The sequence below is a fragment of the Eublepharis macularius genome, chromosome 2 (genome assembly GCF_028583425.1).
Source record: "Eublepharis macularius isolate TG4126 chromosome 2, MPM_Emac_v1.0, whole genome shotgun sequence".
Classification (NCBI taxonomy): Eukaryota; Metazoa; Chordata; class Lepidosauria; order Squamata; family Eublepharidae; genus Eublepharis; species Eublepharis macularius.
In genome coordinates, this window is record NC_072791.1 from 212,972,998 (window position 1) to 212,989,631 (window position 16,634).

Here is a 16,634-nt window from a genome sequence, read left to right on the forward strand (position 1 = left end):
AAGTGCACAACCCCCAAAGCCATCTTTTTCTATGTACACAGGTTTTAATGTGCACCAGCATTTAAAAACGATTCTCCCACTCACAGTCCAAAGTGGTTTAAGCTAAGAATAGCATTTCCATTTTATTCTGCTGCATATACCGAGTAGCCCTAAGCAACGAGAGGCAGCCATTTGCTGTGCTGACGCTGTGGCATCAAATTCAAGACTGAAGAAATAAGTAATGCCAGCTCCCTGTCTCTGTCCAGCCAACCTGTGCTGGCTGTACCACAGACCCTAAAAAGAGAATCCCCGTCTACACTAAGTTGTCTTCCTTAAATATATGCATATTTCCTTTAAATGGCAAACGTAATGTTCCAGATTTTGACCACAGATCACTATCCTCGTTCCACAAGAGTAACCCACGAACACTAGTGCATTACTTCTGCAGGTGCATTACCTCTAATCTGTCCCTGATTTACTGCATATAGGCAGCGATCCAAAAAGTTTATTTAGGGATGTCTAAGGGCCCATCTTGTGAAGCACCTCTCTGATCTGCCATGTGGTATGAAGGATTTCAGAAATGCAAGTGCAAAACTCTTGGGCATCTGGAGCAAACTGTGCAGTTCATTGGATCCAGGCTGTAATCTTTTAATTAAAAAAATGTTTATCTTTCTTTTGGCAAATCTTTGTTCTCGGCGAAAACACTTTTTAAAAAGAAAGTCTAGAGTGAATTTACATTACCTACATGCAATGGTCTAAAGTGAAAATAACAATTTTTAGCAAAATTTTAGTAAAATCCTTTTTGGCTAATAGAAAATGTGTATTTCATTTTCAGGCAGTGTATGCCACATGGTATAAATACTTCTTGCTCCAAAATCCATGAAGCAAAATACATAAAAATTACAAAGACTTTCAAACGTAGATCAGGTTTTACATATATAATCCATTCCCATTTTATCCCCAAAAATCCAGAGATTATTTCATTCACGTGTCAAAACTTTACCCAAACACATTTCAAAATAAGAAAACAAATTCTCTGATCCTGGACATTTTGGACCGAGTCTCATATTTTTAATAACCTACCATTTCTGATCATTGACTTAAATATACTATATTTTCTGCTTACATTTTATAAGACTATTTGTTCTCTGTGTATCTGGGCATTCTCTTTAAAGCCTAAATATTTTTTGATATCAAACTTCCATCTTGAGTGTATAAAAGCTAAAACAGACAAATGGAGTATAAGATTAAGTTATTTAGGTAAGTCAAAATGACCTTGTATTACTGAACGTTAGAGCCCAAATCCCACAGAGGTTGGCTAGTGAAAATTCTTGTGTGAAAAACTTCACAGTATACGTAAGCATGGCTTTAATTCTACTTTGACTATAACTTTTCAGAAATGGAAAATAGAATCACTCACATCACTTTCAAATTAAATTGCAGCAGTCAAATGCTGCATAATATTCTAGCAGATAATGATTTTTAAGGTTTGGATAAGGTATTTCAGCTATGTAGATCGATCTGTTACTCAAGATGACCAATGAAAAAGAGAAAATGCACCTTTATGGACTTCTTTCATCTCTATATATTTTTAGCTACATTTCATGCAAAAATTTCTTTTGGTAACAATTTCCAGCTCTACAATAAATTCTCTTCCATGAATGGCTGTTGTCCTATCGGCCAGGTCCGGCGTTTAAAGTCTTCCTACTGGAAAATTAGCAATAGACAGTCCCTGAAAACCTGATGAACATATACAATGAGTTAGGAGACATGCAGGGTGCATACAGACAAAATGTGAGGGCTGACCTTGATGCAGAACCAGTCACTGTGTTTTGTACAGACATGCAACCTTCTCTTCTGGTTTGACCCAAGGTTCTCAAATCCAGGCGTCCTAACTTTCATTTGATGCAAACTGCTGGTTATGCAAATCAAGCGTGATGATGTTGCATGTTACTTTGTGGGTGGCCCTGGCAATGGCGCAAGTGGCACTTTGTTCACATCTCGGTTCTGGCTCTCTTCTCAGACAGCAGCTGTCAAGGGGCGAGGGAAGAAGCTGCTTTGTGTCCTGTTGTCTCTGGTTTTGTTTGGCAGGACTGGATCACAAATATTTTGCCACAGCTCTCCCACCTCTTCCATCCATTGGCACAAGCACGCCAAACAGCAGGGGTGGGGGAGTAGCTCGGCTTACCAAAAGAGGTGGTTTCTATGAGTGTCTGTATCCGGCTGGGGTGGGGGAGCTTCCTAGCTTCTCTCGAGCATTCTAGCTTTTGCTCTTTTTGTGCTGTCTGACCCCCAAAGCCAAGCATGTTTAACCAACAAAATTTGCATGCTCTTGTGCTGCCCCCTGGAGAATTGTAGTTTGATCCAGTCACTTCTGAGCACGCCTTGGCATGATATAGACCACTGACTGATTAATGCCACCATCTGCAATGGAGTCCATGCAGTGGATTTTTAAATGGGCCCAGATGACCCTGGGCATACATCATCCAAGAAAATCAGTAAACAGCAAGTATGGATCAGCATCAACTACCCAGCCAGTTGCCGTTACGAATGCCACCACAGCACAAATGACTTGAAGTGTCATTCATTCTAAATTGCAACCAAATTGTCAACTGACACAAAACGAGCATTGTGTGTACAAGGTTCACTTTTTCTCTTTACAAAATTGTCAGTATCTGTGATTTTTAGAAGCCTGTTAAGGTTTACCAAGGAGACCATCTAGGCAGAGCATTCCACTTCCCCACCAACACACACACACAGAGAACAGTAAACTTCTGTCTGGGGTGGTCATTCTCTTCTATGGAGCACACAGCTTTGGGACAAACACAGGGAGCAGTGAGGGAGTCCCCAAATAACCGCTATCTGTTTCCTCTCTGCTCAAGTTCTCAGATGAGTAAAATCACAGCTCTGATTGACTAGGCAGGTGGTGGAGTCAGAAACTGCACTTTAATCTTACTGGTAATACAGGCTGGAGGGAAGCAAAGAAGGTGGAAGTTGGATATTACTAGACCCCTAACCTGCACAAGGCAACTGCAGGCTAGTTTCTCACTTAACGGTTGGGCAAAGCGCTTCCCGTATATTTTGTCTCGTATCTCTGGATCTATAAGGATTTGAGGCTTGCTTTAAAAAACGAAAGGTGAAATCTGTGCCAATACATGCCTCAAAGGTGGCTTGCCCAGAATCCAAACAAAACTCAGACTCATGCCGCACGGCATGGCCACTGTTCAGAAGAAAGGCGTGGGAGGGGAGGGGAGCTCTGCAGAGGTGTTATTCCATGGAATCCACCCTCTGAAGCAGCCTCCTCCTCCAGAGGAATGGATCTCTATAAACGGGAGATCACTTGTAATTCTGGGAGAAGTCCAGGCCCCACTTGGAGGGTGGAAATCCTGAGCTCGTTTCTTCTTCTCTAAAGAGGAAGCCACCCAAGCAGTGCTCTGAGGTTTGGGTGTTGGGGATATCCAGGGGTCGTTTCGTAGAAAAAGAGCTGGAGGAACTCAGCATAACTCATGAATACATAAAAATTAGCATATGCCACACCTCTTGTCATCACCAGAAGTGTGTCATTAGTATAACTGATTTGCATATGCCACACCCCCTGACGTCACCTATCCTGGCTGTTTTGGACCCAATCCTGGCCATTCAGGGCCAAAATTGGGCCCAAAATGGCAAAAGGGGGCTGAAAATGGCTGAAAAGGGGCCCAAAATGGTCAGGATCGGGCTGCTGCTGAGTGGGAGAGTGATCCACCACCCGTCAGAGGCCCAATCCGGGCTGTTTCAGCCCCAATCCAGGCCGAAACAGGCTCAAAATGGCCGAGAGTCAGGTGGGCACCTGACATGTGACCTCTTTGGGGAACTGCCGGAACTGCCTTCCTGTGCGTTCCCCCTTGAAATGAGCCCTGGGGATACCCCAGGATAACATACAGCCTACATACTTCCCAGAGCAGTTTTCAACTTTCCAAGTGTTAATTGTGGCTCTTTTCCCCAAAAAACTGCGTTGCAAAAGGCTGGGGCGGAGGGCAGGCCTGCAATGCAGGGGAACAAAGCTTGTGACTCCTGCTTGCAGGTAAAACTGAACGCACCCTTAGGCCTTAATCGTGCCCACACTTATTTAAAATCTTTCCAGCCCCCTTTTCTCCCTACCAGTGGGACCTGGAAGAGAAATCCACTGATATCAATGGGACGCACTTCTAGCTAAAAGTCTTCAGGATTATACCATTATGTAATTTAGTCAGCAACAAACCATCCTTTAATGTGGGCTCTGACCAAGGCTAATGTTGTGCTCTAAGAGACATCCTTTGTATTTTGACAGGTTTGCTATCAAATTAGGGGATAAATATGGGGCAAAAATTAGGCCAGGACTAGTCCCGTAAGACCAATTTGGCGACAGGAAAGAATCCTTGTGGTTATGGCTCATCTTATTTATAATCCTAATTGAGTCCAGCACATTTCACATGTAATTTCCTCTAAGAAATAGCGGACTCTTAAGACTGGGGGGGGGGGTCAAAGTACTTGAAAGCTAATAAATAAATGAGGCACAGAGTCAAATTGCTTTATGTTCTAGTTGCGGGTTTCTTAAAGGCTGTGCAATGGCCCAGGGCCTCGTTCCTGGAGGAACTCTCTTCCCAAAAGCCATCCTTCTATTTACAATATTAGACACCCAAGGACCAAATCCTGTCCTATTTACATTAGTACAAATCAAGTTATCCTAAAAAACAAGAGCATAATTTGGCTCAATATATACTGGAGTTGCACACGAAAAGGGAAGATTCTGTACACCTGAAATACCATCTGGAATTGATAAGAAGCCTCTGATTTTTCCCAAGATTATACACACAGAACTTCATGATAGAACAATATACAAGCAAGCAAAGAAGAGAACCAGGAAGATCCACCTGTAGATAAAAAAAAATGGAAAATGCAGATGATAAAAAAGCCAGCTTCTTGCCTAGTTTGGATAGTTGTATCAAACATATACAGTAGAATCTCCATTGCTGAATAAAACAAACAACAACAGTTTTTATTCCCCATGGCAATTCAATACTGTCCAGGATCAACAGTGCAGTACTCCTTCCTTATCGAATGCCCAGATCTAGACAAGAGGAATGCGACAGCATTGTGGCTTCTTACACCTTCGTGGACACATTCCAGAATATTTTTTATACATTTTTAAAAATGTCGCTCAAACATGTCGTTGAAAGCAATTTGATTTCAGCAAAACAGATAGAGCCTCTTCCAGTTGCTTGAATAGCCATCACGCTGATGAAGGTGAATCATCCTCTGCAGAAGTAGACAACTTCATACTGAACTCTGATTGTCCATTATAAACGGAACACTGCAAATAAGCAAAAGGGCTGAGAAAAATCCACGAGTCACCCGCAAAGAGAGACATAACTGTAATTTTAACTCATGGGAATGAGAGGTTTCTCTTCTCTCTTCTTCCAGATGTTGGTTTTGCTATCTCTTTTAGTCAGAACAGGCCTCCCCCGCTTCTTGGTGGAAGGAGGGCTGGCGTCACGCTCTTTTGCTGTGCTTTTTCTCACAGGCCCCTCTTCAGTGGGTTGTCGCAGGACTGGATCACTCCCTCCATCTGGCATGGGCTTGACCGTGTGATCTTCAGGGGTGCAAACGGTGGTCCCGCTTTCGCTGCCGCTGAGATCCAAGTCTTCCAGATAGAGGATCTTAGAATGTTGCATACATTTAATGAAGGTCTTCTCCCTCTCTAATTTTCGACTGGGGTTGAGCTCATTCATGTCCACACCCGAGTCCAAGCTAGTGTCATTGCTCTCGGTTTTCCTGCCCTTCTTGAGATCGATGAAGGAATGTCTCACTTGAGCGATTGGCTTGCCATCCAAGGACACAAACCATGCCCTGGGGTGTGGAGACTGTTTCCCTTTCGAGAGTTCCAATAAGGTCTGCTCTGAAATGCCTTGAAGCTCAGATGAAAACGGTGTCATTACTACAGCCTCGTTGAGCGTTCCCGGGACAGAAACCGACTCCAGCAAGCTGTTTGTGTAGCGCCCCCAGTTTGTGGCTTGGGGAGATAAGCCCTGCTGCGTATCCAATGCGGCTGCTTCACCTCTGGAAGTTGGTGGCTGAAGGTCAGAGCGCACTGGCATTTTGGGTAATGTCTGGGTGTAACTCTCCCGACTCGAGGGCTCTGTCATTGGGCTGTAAACTAGCTGCCCTTTCCTTGGCAAGGTAGCCGATTTGGCAGTGTGTAGCTGATCTGGGGAGTGGAAAAGGTCCGGCGTTTGAAGGATTGCAATAGGCTGGCTATAAAGATGCAGCAACTGTTCTGGCAAAGGTGAGAGCCCATACATTTCCTCACACGTTGAGAGATACTGGTTCTGCTCTTGTGAGCCCCTAGAAGGGGAAATGTGCCCATGGGTGTGCTGTGCTGCTTGCAAGAGCCTTACACTCCTGCCAGGTTCTGAGGACTGAGGTGAATTCCGTGACTGAGTATTCACGCTAGAGGACTGGTAGCAAGCACCTTCTGTGAAGATTCTGATACCGCCACAAACTTTTCTCTCTTCTGCCAAAGCACCTTTTTGTGGGCTGTATGATGACAATCCGGGTGAATACATTTGAGATTTCTCCGTTGCCTGGAAGGATCCATTGGCAATTCCGAGGTGATTTATGTGGGTGGTTGATGTCATCTGGTCCCTTTTAAAGACGCCCAGTTTGGTCATATTTTTTCCTCTCCTTTTTGACTGGCCGTCTTTATCTCTAAGGAAAATGGCGGGAGGGGGAGGACAAAAGAAGCCATCTTGAAAAGCTGCATCTTTGTATACCAAAATATTAAGGGTGCAAGCCTGAGCCACTGGTCAACGGAAATCAAGGGGGTTTAGACAACCTGTGCTCACAACTGCAACCCAGACAGTTGGGTATTTCTGGGATATTCATACAAGGGCCTACAAAGCTTTTACCTATTATAAATCGGATTGTTTAGAGAATAAAATATACAGAAAGAAAAGTAAACAGCCCCAAAGCTTTAAGTGCCTTCTTACATTGGATTATGAGCAGGCAAGAGAGGGGAGGTCAACCTTATTGCATAAACCGTAAGCTATAGTATGCAACAGAGCAAAACGTCAACACAGTAAACAGTTTTTAAAACACACACACCCCTTTCCTTTCAAAACAAAACAGACTAATAAGGAATGGCCGTGTCCCGGGTTGCTAACAATTATCCACTTCCACTGCCTTGAGAAAGACAAAGCAAACACCCTTTTTTCCTTCTCTCCTAAGAGATGAACAGGGTGAACTCTTCCAGACAATTACTGAGAATATGGAATTGCTTGGGGCTGGTGACATGCAGCCTTTAAGCTTCCATTCCCACCAGAGCTGCATCTTCGGGTCTCCAGACCAATTTCTGACATGCATTCCCAGTTTCCAAATTTGTGTGATATGTAAACGGAGAGAAAGCCAGTGCGGAGTAGTGGGGAACTGTGCTGGATTAAGGCTCAAAAGGCTCAGGTTTCAGTCCTCACTGGGTGGCCGTAGGCCTGGCACCCTTTCTGTGCCTGTTCTGAGGATGAAATGGAGGAGGAGCAGGGGTCATTTCGTAGAAAAAGAGCTGGAGGAACTCATTAGCATAACTCATTAGCATAACTCATCGCATATGCCACGCCCCTTGACAGCACCAGAAGTGTATCATTAGCATAATTGATCTGTGTATGCCACACCCCCTGACATCACCTATCCTGGATGTTTTGGACCCAATCTTGGCCATTCAGGGCCGAAATTGGACCCAAAATGGCAAAAAGGGGCCCAAAATGGTCAGGATCAGGCCGTTGCTGAGTGGGAGAGTGATCCATCACCCGTCAGAGGCCCGATCCATGCCGTTTCAGCCCCAATCCGGACTGAAACGGGCCCCAAATGGCCGAGAGTCAGGTGGGCGGGGCCACCTGACACGTGACCTCTTTGGGGAACTGCCGGAACTGTGTTCCTGTGCATTCCCCCTCAAAATGAGCCCTGAGGAGGAGGAAGCACATACGCTCTGCCAAACTCTTGTGGCCGGGGGGGTGGGGGGAGGATAGAGAGGCAGGCAAACGTGTGAGACAAGGAGTTGACTGTTTTCCTTACCTGCAATAGCACAGGAGGACTGCAAAGAACCCGGCAATAATGATGACTGTGCCTCCCAATATGACCGTCAGAAACATTGTGTGGTACTCCGCTATATCCTTTGTAAGCGCTGTGACAATTATAAAAATAAATAAGGGGAATGGAATTTTTTGCATAAAGATGTATTTCAGGAATGCACTGCAGCTCTTCATCTTTAACTCTGCTTTTTCTCTAATGATTGCTCATTTTTAAAAAAATTATTAATTTTTTTTTTAGCGCACACAATATAACAGATACAAAAATAGGCACATGCAATAAAAGTTCTTATATAACATCCTAATTAAGTAACAACCTAATATCCTAATAACCAAATTCCCCCTTATATTATAAGAAGTCATTCCCAACTTGAACATATAACTTCTTTGTCATTTAAATAGCGTACCACAGGAGCCTATGTATCTTTTATACCCTTGAGGGGAGAAATTTATCTTAGTCTCAAAAAAAGAATTATTTGTAATTCTATCCATAATATAGTTGTACTAAAGTTTCTCTTGCCACGATTGGTCATTAGATATTCCAGTGAGAGGGAAACGTGTGGCAGCACTGTCCAATTCAAAAGAAAAAGAAATGGTTCACATGGGAAAGTCCAATGATGCCCATTTCCATCTGCTTTATCTTGCAAATGTCTGAAACGATCTAATGGTGTTGGGGGACTTTGCCAGGCTCACCTTTACAAACGGATGATGGAATAAGGGGCAGCGTTCACAAGGTTGAATTTTTTGTTAAAGAAAGGGAAGGAAGTGCTCCTTCAATGTATTGTTCAATGACGGCAGGTGGGCATTTCCTCTTCTGAAGGCAGTTTGCATAGCAGCTGCCTCTGGAAACAGGATGTGAGATTCTTGCAGCAGCTATCACGCAGTTCATTTTGTGCCGTCAGAAGTGCTGGGGGGAATCCCTTTGAATGATGCTGTAAAATAGCAGGCAACATTCTCTACCCTGGACCCTCCCGCTCATAAAGTGACTTTAAAGTGAGGAGGGCGTAATTCTTTCTATTATCCTCCTCCCAGTTCTGACCCCAAGCAATTGCCCTGAGAGCAACAATAATTAAATGGCATTCCAATAATTTCACGTTTCCATGATATACCTGTTGTTCCAGGCAGCGGGGCAGCAATCCAGTAGCCTAGGCTTGGGGCAGTGTATGCCCATACTAAGCGGTCACCTGCATCCTTTACGATGCCCGACCCATGATTTACCCAAGCACCTGGAAAATAAAAAGATATACTTTTTTTTAGAAAGCTAAAAGTTCTTTAAATCAAAACACAAGTGGTTCAAGCCACGAAGTTCCCATGAGCATACGTGTTAGAGCCCAAACAATTGGCCTGTTGGCTTAGACGAGGTTCTAGCCACTCTATTGATCTGCCTTCAGTCGCAGCCCAACAGCTGTCTCGGGGAACTCACAATCAGGGGAGAAAGAGGATGGTTGTCTCCCGTGTTCTGGCATCTGGTGCTCTGAAAACAGAGGCTTAGTTTAGCTATCATAGTTGTTGTTGGTGGAAAATGCCCTCAACTCATAATTGACTTATGGCAACCCCTGGTGGAGTTTTCCTGGCATGAGACTTAACAGAGGTGGTTTGCCATTGCCTGCCTCTGCAACCCTGGTCTTCGTTGGAGGTCTCCCATCCAATTGCTAACCAAGGCCGACCCTGCTTAGCTTCTGAGATCTGACATGATCAGGCTCACCTGGGCTATCCAAGGCAGGGCAGCTGTCAGAGCTACAAGTCATGAATTCCAATCTTTTTAAAAGCCCTTCTAAAAGCTACTGAGAACAACCGCATCTTGATGACAGCATCTTCAGTGCTGGGGGACACACTGTGGCAACACCCATGAAGCTTTCTCCTTCCAATTAAATGTACAAAGAGGCTCTTTTTACTCCCAACCTAAACCCAGTTGTTATTTCAAGGAACAGACTGGAACAACTCTGCACTGGATTGCAGTGTTCACGGTATACAACTCCAGTCGAAGTGAAGGAGAGTAAAATGTATTGCCTGATCAGAATTCATTATGGATAAACACTGGGGCTGCCTTTTCTCTCTTTATTTTGAAAACCAGAAATAGCACAAAATGCCTTCACTGCAAATTGACCAATCAGAGGCGGCAATCCTGCTCACATTCACTGGGGATTGTCTACGGGGCTTTCTTCTGAAAAAAAGTGCTGAACCTCGTGGGACTTTTCTTCAGAGTAAACATGTACAGGGTCCAAGAGCAGGGACCAAGGGTTACTACATCTCTGCTTGTCCCCCTGCTAAGCGACAAACTCAAAGCTTCCCACCTGCACAAATGACGAATACCGAATCTCTTACCAGTGTTCATGTCAAAGGTCCATGCTGGGATCCAACTTCCTGCTTTTACCGTTCTCGTGGGTAGAAGAGGCAACGTTACATGGATAGAGCCGTCCACTTTCAGTTTTTTCCCAGCCGAAAAAAGGTTGACACATATGGCAGCAAGAGGGGTTAGTTCAATACTTTTAAAACCTAAGTGCACATAGAAAGGAGGGTTTCTGTTGTGCACACTGAAGCATTTCCTAAATACAGACTGTGTACAGACATAACATTTCAAGAGCAGAGAGATCATTTGATAGCCCTTGTGCTGTCCACAATTCATATGTACGCCCTCCTATTCTGCTCCAGGCTGTGGTCATGCTGGTTGTACATTCCTCTTCCACAAAGGCTGCAGATATCACAGGTCATAGTCATAAGTTTATTATTACGGCATTGTGGCAGTATAACATACATCTAAAAGATGGCAGACGATAATATCAATAAAATAGATTAATAAAAATAGATACTAGATTATACGGTGAAATATATACAGATAAAAGGGTAGGAGCTCCGTGGCGCAGAGTGGTCATGTGCAGTACTGCAGCCCAAGCTCTGCTGACGACCTGAGTTCGATCCTGGCGGAAGCCGGGTTCAAGTACCCAGCTCAAGGTGGACTCAGCCTTCCATCCTTCCGAGGTCGGTAAAATGAGGACCCAGTTTCCTGGGGGTAAAGTGTAGATGACTGGGGAAGGCAATGGCAAACCACCCCGTAACGAAAGTCTGCCAAGAAAACGTCGTGATGCGACGCCCCCCCCATGGGTCAGTAATGACTCAGTGCTTGCACAGGGGACTACCTTTACCTTTACATTACATACATGTAGATGTGTTAAAATACCCAGAAGAGATTTGCAGCCAGGTTTCATCCATTAGCAAACACGAGGGAATTTACACGATCTTTTCGGGTTATGTAACAAGTGGCACAGAATTTGGCTACATTAACAGTAATCGTTCGAGATTCATCAGATAATGATGCAATTTGATTCTGAGCAGCCCGCCCATGCCTTTGTTAGCGGTAAAATATATTTGACACAAGCCAACTGGTACCAGGTTCTGTACAGCCACTACTTTTGATTCCCCCCCCCTTTTTTAACGTGAAAGGCATTGGACAGATGTGTTAGCACATCAGTGCATATGTGGCTTTTAAACACAAGAAAATAGCAGAGAGCTCTTTTGCCTCTCCCCACAGCAACATCCCATCAATTCAAGCCAATTTCTGAAAAATGAATGCTCATTGAATAGATTGTGTTCCTTCTCTCTGGCGCTCCTTTAAAAGCATTTATGGAAGGAGCAAACAGGTGTTTGCCAAGGTATCTGTGTGAAACAAACCTGCTCTTCTTCCTCATTACCTTTTTTTGCTTATCTAGCAACTGATATGAATTGGAACTTCGAATCCCTCACTGAAACTGTGGAGGGAGGGGAGAATAGCTTGGAAAACGACACACCTCAGCCTTCGGCTGTGGGCGTAATGCAAAAATGCACCACCAGGGGGAAATAAAAAGACCCCAAATGAGCACCCAATTTTCATAGGTATAATGGGATCACATCTAACATTGACCAAAAAAAATATGACAAATCCATAATCATACAGAAGCAGCTATAGATTACTAAGATCTATCTATCTATCTATCTATCTATCTATCTATCTATCTATCTATCTATCTATCTATCTATCTATCTATCTATCTATCTATCTATCTATCTATCTATCTATCTATCTATCTATCTATCTATCTATCTATCTATCTATCTATCTATCTATCTATCTATCTATCTATCTATCTAACTAACTAACTAACTAACTAACTAACTAACTAACTAACTTTTGGCTAAACAGTAGGAAGAACTTCCTGACAGAGCGGTCCCTCAGTGGAACAGGCTTCCTCAGGAGGTGGTGGGCTCTCCTTCTTTGGAGGTTTTTAAGCAGAGGCTAAATGGCTATCTGATTGCAATGCTGATTCTGTGAAACTAGTAACAACAACAACAACATTCGATTTATATACCGCCTTTCAGGACAACTTAATGCCCACTCAGAGCGGTTTACAAAGTATGTCATTATTAACCCCACAACAAAACACCCTATGAGGTGGGTGGGGTTGAGAGAGCTGTGACTGAACCAAGGTCACCCAGCTGGCTTCAAGTGGAGGAGAGGGGAATCAAACCCGACTCTCCAGATTAGGGTCCCGTGCCCTTAACCACTACACCAAACTGGCTCTCACAGCCAAACTGGCACTAGGCAGATCATGAGAGGGAGGGCAGGAAGGGTTACATCAGTGCTTAGTTCTCATGGCCCCTTTTTCCATGCCCAGGGTAAGGCCAATCGCCACCTTGGGGTAAGGTAGCAATTTTCCCCAGGCTAGTTTGACTAGGGATCCTGACTATTTTGCCATCTTCTGGGCATGGTTTAAGGGTCACTGGGTGTGTGTGGGGGGAGGTATTTGTGAATTGCCTAAATTGTGCAGCGGGTTGGGCTAGATGATCCTAGGGGTTCCTTCCAACCCTATGATTCTATGATTCTAAAGGACTTGCAAAACTGTGTAGATGGTAAAAAAGGTTTTTCTAACTCTGCAAATAGGCAACCTAAGTATCTTTAATGTGAAACTGAAGTGGGAAAGATGAGCTGACATAACTGGGTTAGCAACAAACATAAATCATATGAGAAGCTGAGAATTGCCCACACCTTGATCTGATTTAACTGCACATTAGTTTTCCTATATTCAATTTTCAGACATGATCTTGTGAATAAATTAATCTGGATACTGCTAAGTAAAAACAAATACACTAGGAGCCAATTAATTTCATGTTTGGCATTTCCCTCATTAGGACACAGTTTAGATTTTAAAATTTTAAATTTTCAAATAGAATGTTAAATTAAAATGACAAGCCTGGTAGTTTTTTAAAGTTATAAAAAACCCAACTCCCATGGCCTTATCAAAATGCTGCAAAAACTACACACTAGTGGCTGTTTTCACACTACTAACCTGCTTCTGTAAGGTTGTGCAACGTTGCGCAAAAAACATGGAAGATAGCGTCTTCTCGCGAGAGAGTTTTGCGTGACATCTCGCAAAACTCTCGCAAGAAGACACTATCTTCCGCGGTTTTTGCGCAACATTGCAGAAGCAGGTTAGTAGTGTGAAAACGGCCATTTATGGTCTCGCTCCTTTTCTACTAGCTTTTAACAATACACTACAGCCTGCACGGATAAAAGCAATCAAATAAAGGCTAACACAGAATTATTAATTATCAGATTATTAATTAGCAGCTTCCTTCTTAAATGTTCCAGTCAGATTGATGCTGGGCGCAAGAAACCTGTCTAGTATCATGTATCAATTAACTTCCACATGCCCTGGGATAGAACCTGTTTTCTCTGGAGTATGTGAATAATTTAAGAACACTTCATAGAGATTTCAAGAGAATCTAGAGGGAGAAAAGCAACTGAAAGCTGCTTTGTTTGCCAATTCTTCCAATGTAAAAAGGTGCAGGCATAAATTATTAATCTCCCTCTGTCTCTCAGCGTGCTCAAGGGCCTGCCACATCAATATGATCTTTTGGTCCACGGGAGAGACAAGGGTGAATGAGGGGTTATAAGTCAAACAAATCAAAACGTGTCATTGTAAAGGCTGACTCTAAAGCTCATTCAGTGAGCATACACATCCAGCTTGTTCGTTCAGTCAAATTTCTATAGATATTGAGACAGCCAGCATAATTTAAAGGATTACGTCGTTTGAAATCTTTATGGTAGACTGGCATTTTTCACGGTGCATTTCCATACCAAGATACAAAGTTGATGCAGAACTTGACCCCTCTATTCTGTTCCCCTGCTTGTTTGGGTTGTGTTTGTGGGGACCTTCCCCCACACCCCTTTTTTCTTCCTGATTGTTACAGACCAATAGATGAGGTGACAGTTTAGGCACCATCTTGCTTACAATGCTAAAGTGACGGTGGCCTAGCTAAACACATATTGGTGGATTTTATATGGAAGCAACTCGATGAAGTGCCATCTCTGGTGAGTTAAACCAAACTATTGGATATGTTTCCAAACATAGTATGAATTGGATGAATAGTCATTGCTGCTCCCCAAGGAACCCAGAGGGAAACGTAAGAGGAATATAGAATTACTAGCAACCAAGCCCATTGTGTGAACAATGGGCTTGGGAGGGGTGCGGTGCCGCAGCCGGGCTTCTCTGTCAAGGCCATCATAGCGAATGGAGAAGGCCGGCACACCCCACCGGAGGGCCGCGCCAGTGCACTGGGTCTCTCCACCACCTCCGTGGCCACAGAGGTGGTAGGGAGGCCCAGAGTGGCGGCACAGCCTTCCCAAGGCACTGCAGCAGCTGCAGAGGTGGCAGGGAGACCTGGCGTGGCAGCATGGCTCTCCCAAGGCCCCACAGCAGAGGCTTTGGGAGGGCTGCTCCACAGAGGCCTTGGAAGGGCTACGTCACTGCGCTGGGCTTCCTTGCTGCCTCCACGGCCACTGCGGAGCCTTGAGAGGATGCACCACTGCGCCAGGCCTCCCCGCCCTCTCTGCAGCCAGTGCTTCTCTGGGCTTCTCTGTCGCTGTGTTGCCAACGACTCACTGCGCCTGCGCCAGGATAAAAAGTGAGTTGTCGGCAATACGGCTTGCCTTTTCTTTATTAGAGATGAGCCCTTTCATCTAGGATTTCTTTTATTGAAACAATGATAACTGTTGGCAAAAAACTAATGAAGTCTCAGGTTGAGAGATTCTTTACTAATCCAAAGACAGGAAGGGCATCTGATACAAGTTTTTGAGGACTATGTTATAGCAGCTGTGTGAACGCTTGTCTGTGTTAGAACCACCTTGTTTTGACCCAGAGCCTCTCATCCTCTGTCCCTGCCAGTTCTCCAGACCACACAGGACCCCTAGGAGCCTCTAAGAGCTCTGGTAGTTAGTTTGCAGCACCGTTGCTTCTGGATTCTTTTTTGAGTGTGTGGACCTCCTTAGCAAGCAACACTGGACACAGGCTGCTAAAATATATAAGGATTTATTATAGAAAGAACACAGGAGCGTGTGCTAGGCAGAAACCGCTCATGAACGCATTTAGGCAAGGCAAAAAACAAATAACAGCTTGCTAATTCTACCTATGTTCTATCTAGCTAAAAATTACTACTTTGCTGGCTATCTGACTAAACATTCTCTGAGTTGGTTCCAAGGCAGGTTGTTCTTACCAAAGTCCATCCATGCCAGCTCACTCTAGGCGTCCTGGAGTTGGCATGGAGCTAGAAGCTCTCCTCTTCCATAGCTGGTTGCTGGCAGCGGTTACAAGGCAGCATAGCTGGTCATAACTGAACGGAATGGTACCCAAAGGTAGAATGGTAGAAAGAGATAGACTAGCCAGAAACAGTGAGGCCTCTTCAAAGTGGTGGGGGCCATCCGCTCACTCAAGGAACCAATCAGAGCTCGTTATTTAATTGGACATTACCTAAGTGTGAAAGTTTAGGGAGTATGGCTAGAGTTGAGAGCAACACTGAGCTTCTCAGGGCCACTTTCTCAGGAAACGATAGGAATGCAGGTGCAGCTAATTAACATTGGCTGTGCCTCTCTCGGCAAACAGGCCCAGAAAGATTTCTCACAGGCAAGAAGCCTGAACCAAAGTTTTACTCTGAATATGGTGGAATAGGGCCTGCTTCTTACACGCCTGTAGAAGCCTGTTAGCATGTCAGTGAAAAACCTTTTTCAGTGAAATCCTAAGCAGAGTTTTTCCCAGGGTTCATTTTGAGGGGGAATGCGCTGGAACACAGTTCCGGCAGTTCTCCAAAGAGGTCACATGACAGGTGGCCCCGTCCACCTGACTCTCAGCCATTTGGGGCCTGTTTCGGCTTGAATTGGGGCCAAAATGTCCCAGATCGGGCCTCTGATGGGTGGTGGATCACTCTCCTGCTCAGCAGCAACCAGATCCTGATCATTTTTGGCCCCTTTTTGGCCATTTTCAGCCCCCTTTTGCCATTTTGGGCCCAATTTTGGCCCTGAATGGCCAGGATTGGGTCCAAAACATCCAGGATAGGTGATGTCAGGGGGTGTTGCTTATGCAAATCAGTTATGCTAATGACACACTTCCAGCAATGCCAAGGGGCGTGGCATTATGCTAATGAGTTCCTCTAGCTCTTTTTCTACGAAATGACCCCTGGTTACTCCAGTCTAAGCCCATTGATTTCAATGGCCTTAGACTGGAGTAACTCTGCTTAGGATTTCACTGTTAG

The 16,634-nt window shown here is 44.4% G+C and overlaps 1 protein-coding gene across 1 annotated transcript in view; it reads right to left on the reverse strand.

Annotated features, from left to right (window-relative positions):
• Positions 1–3,690: 3,690 nt before the first annotated feature.
• Positions 3,691–16,634, reverse strand: part of FAM171B (family with sequence similarity 171 member B) — a 45,868-nt gene continuing 32,924 nt past the window's right edge. Inside the window, exons 5-8 of the mRNA XM_054970820.1 lie at positions 10,401–10,571; positions 9,185–9,301; positions 8,062–8,170; positions 3,691–6,705 (exon numbers count right to left, since the gene is read on the reverse strand). Coding sequence (XP_054826795.1) covers positions 5,379–6,705; positions 8,062–8,170; positions 9,185–9,301; positions 10,401–10,571 — 1,724 coding nt within the window. The 3' untranslated portion in view covers positions 3,691–5,378. The remainder of the gene's footprint in view (positions 6,706–8,061; positions 8,171–9,184; positions 9,302–10,400; positions 10,572–16,634) is intronic.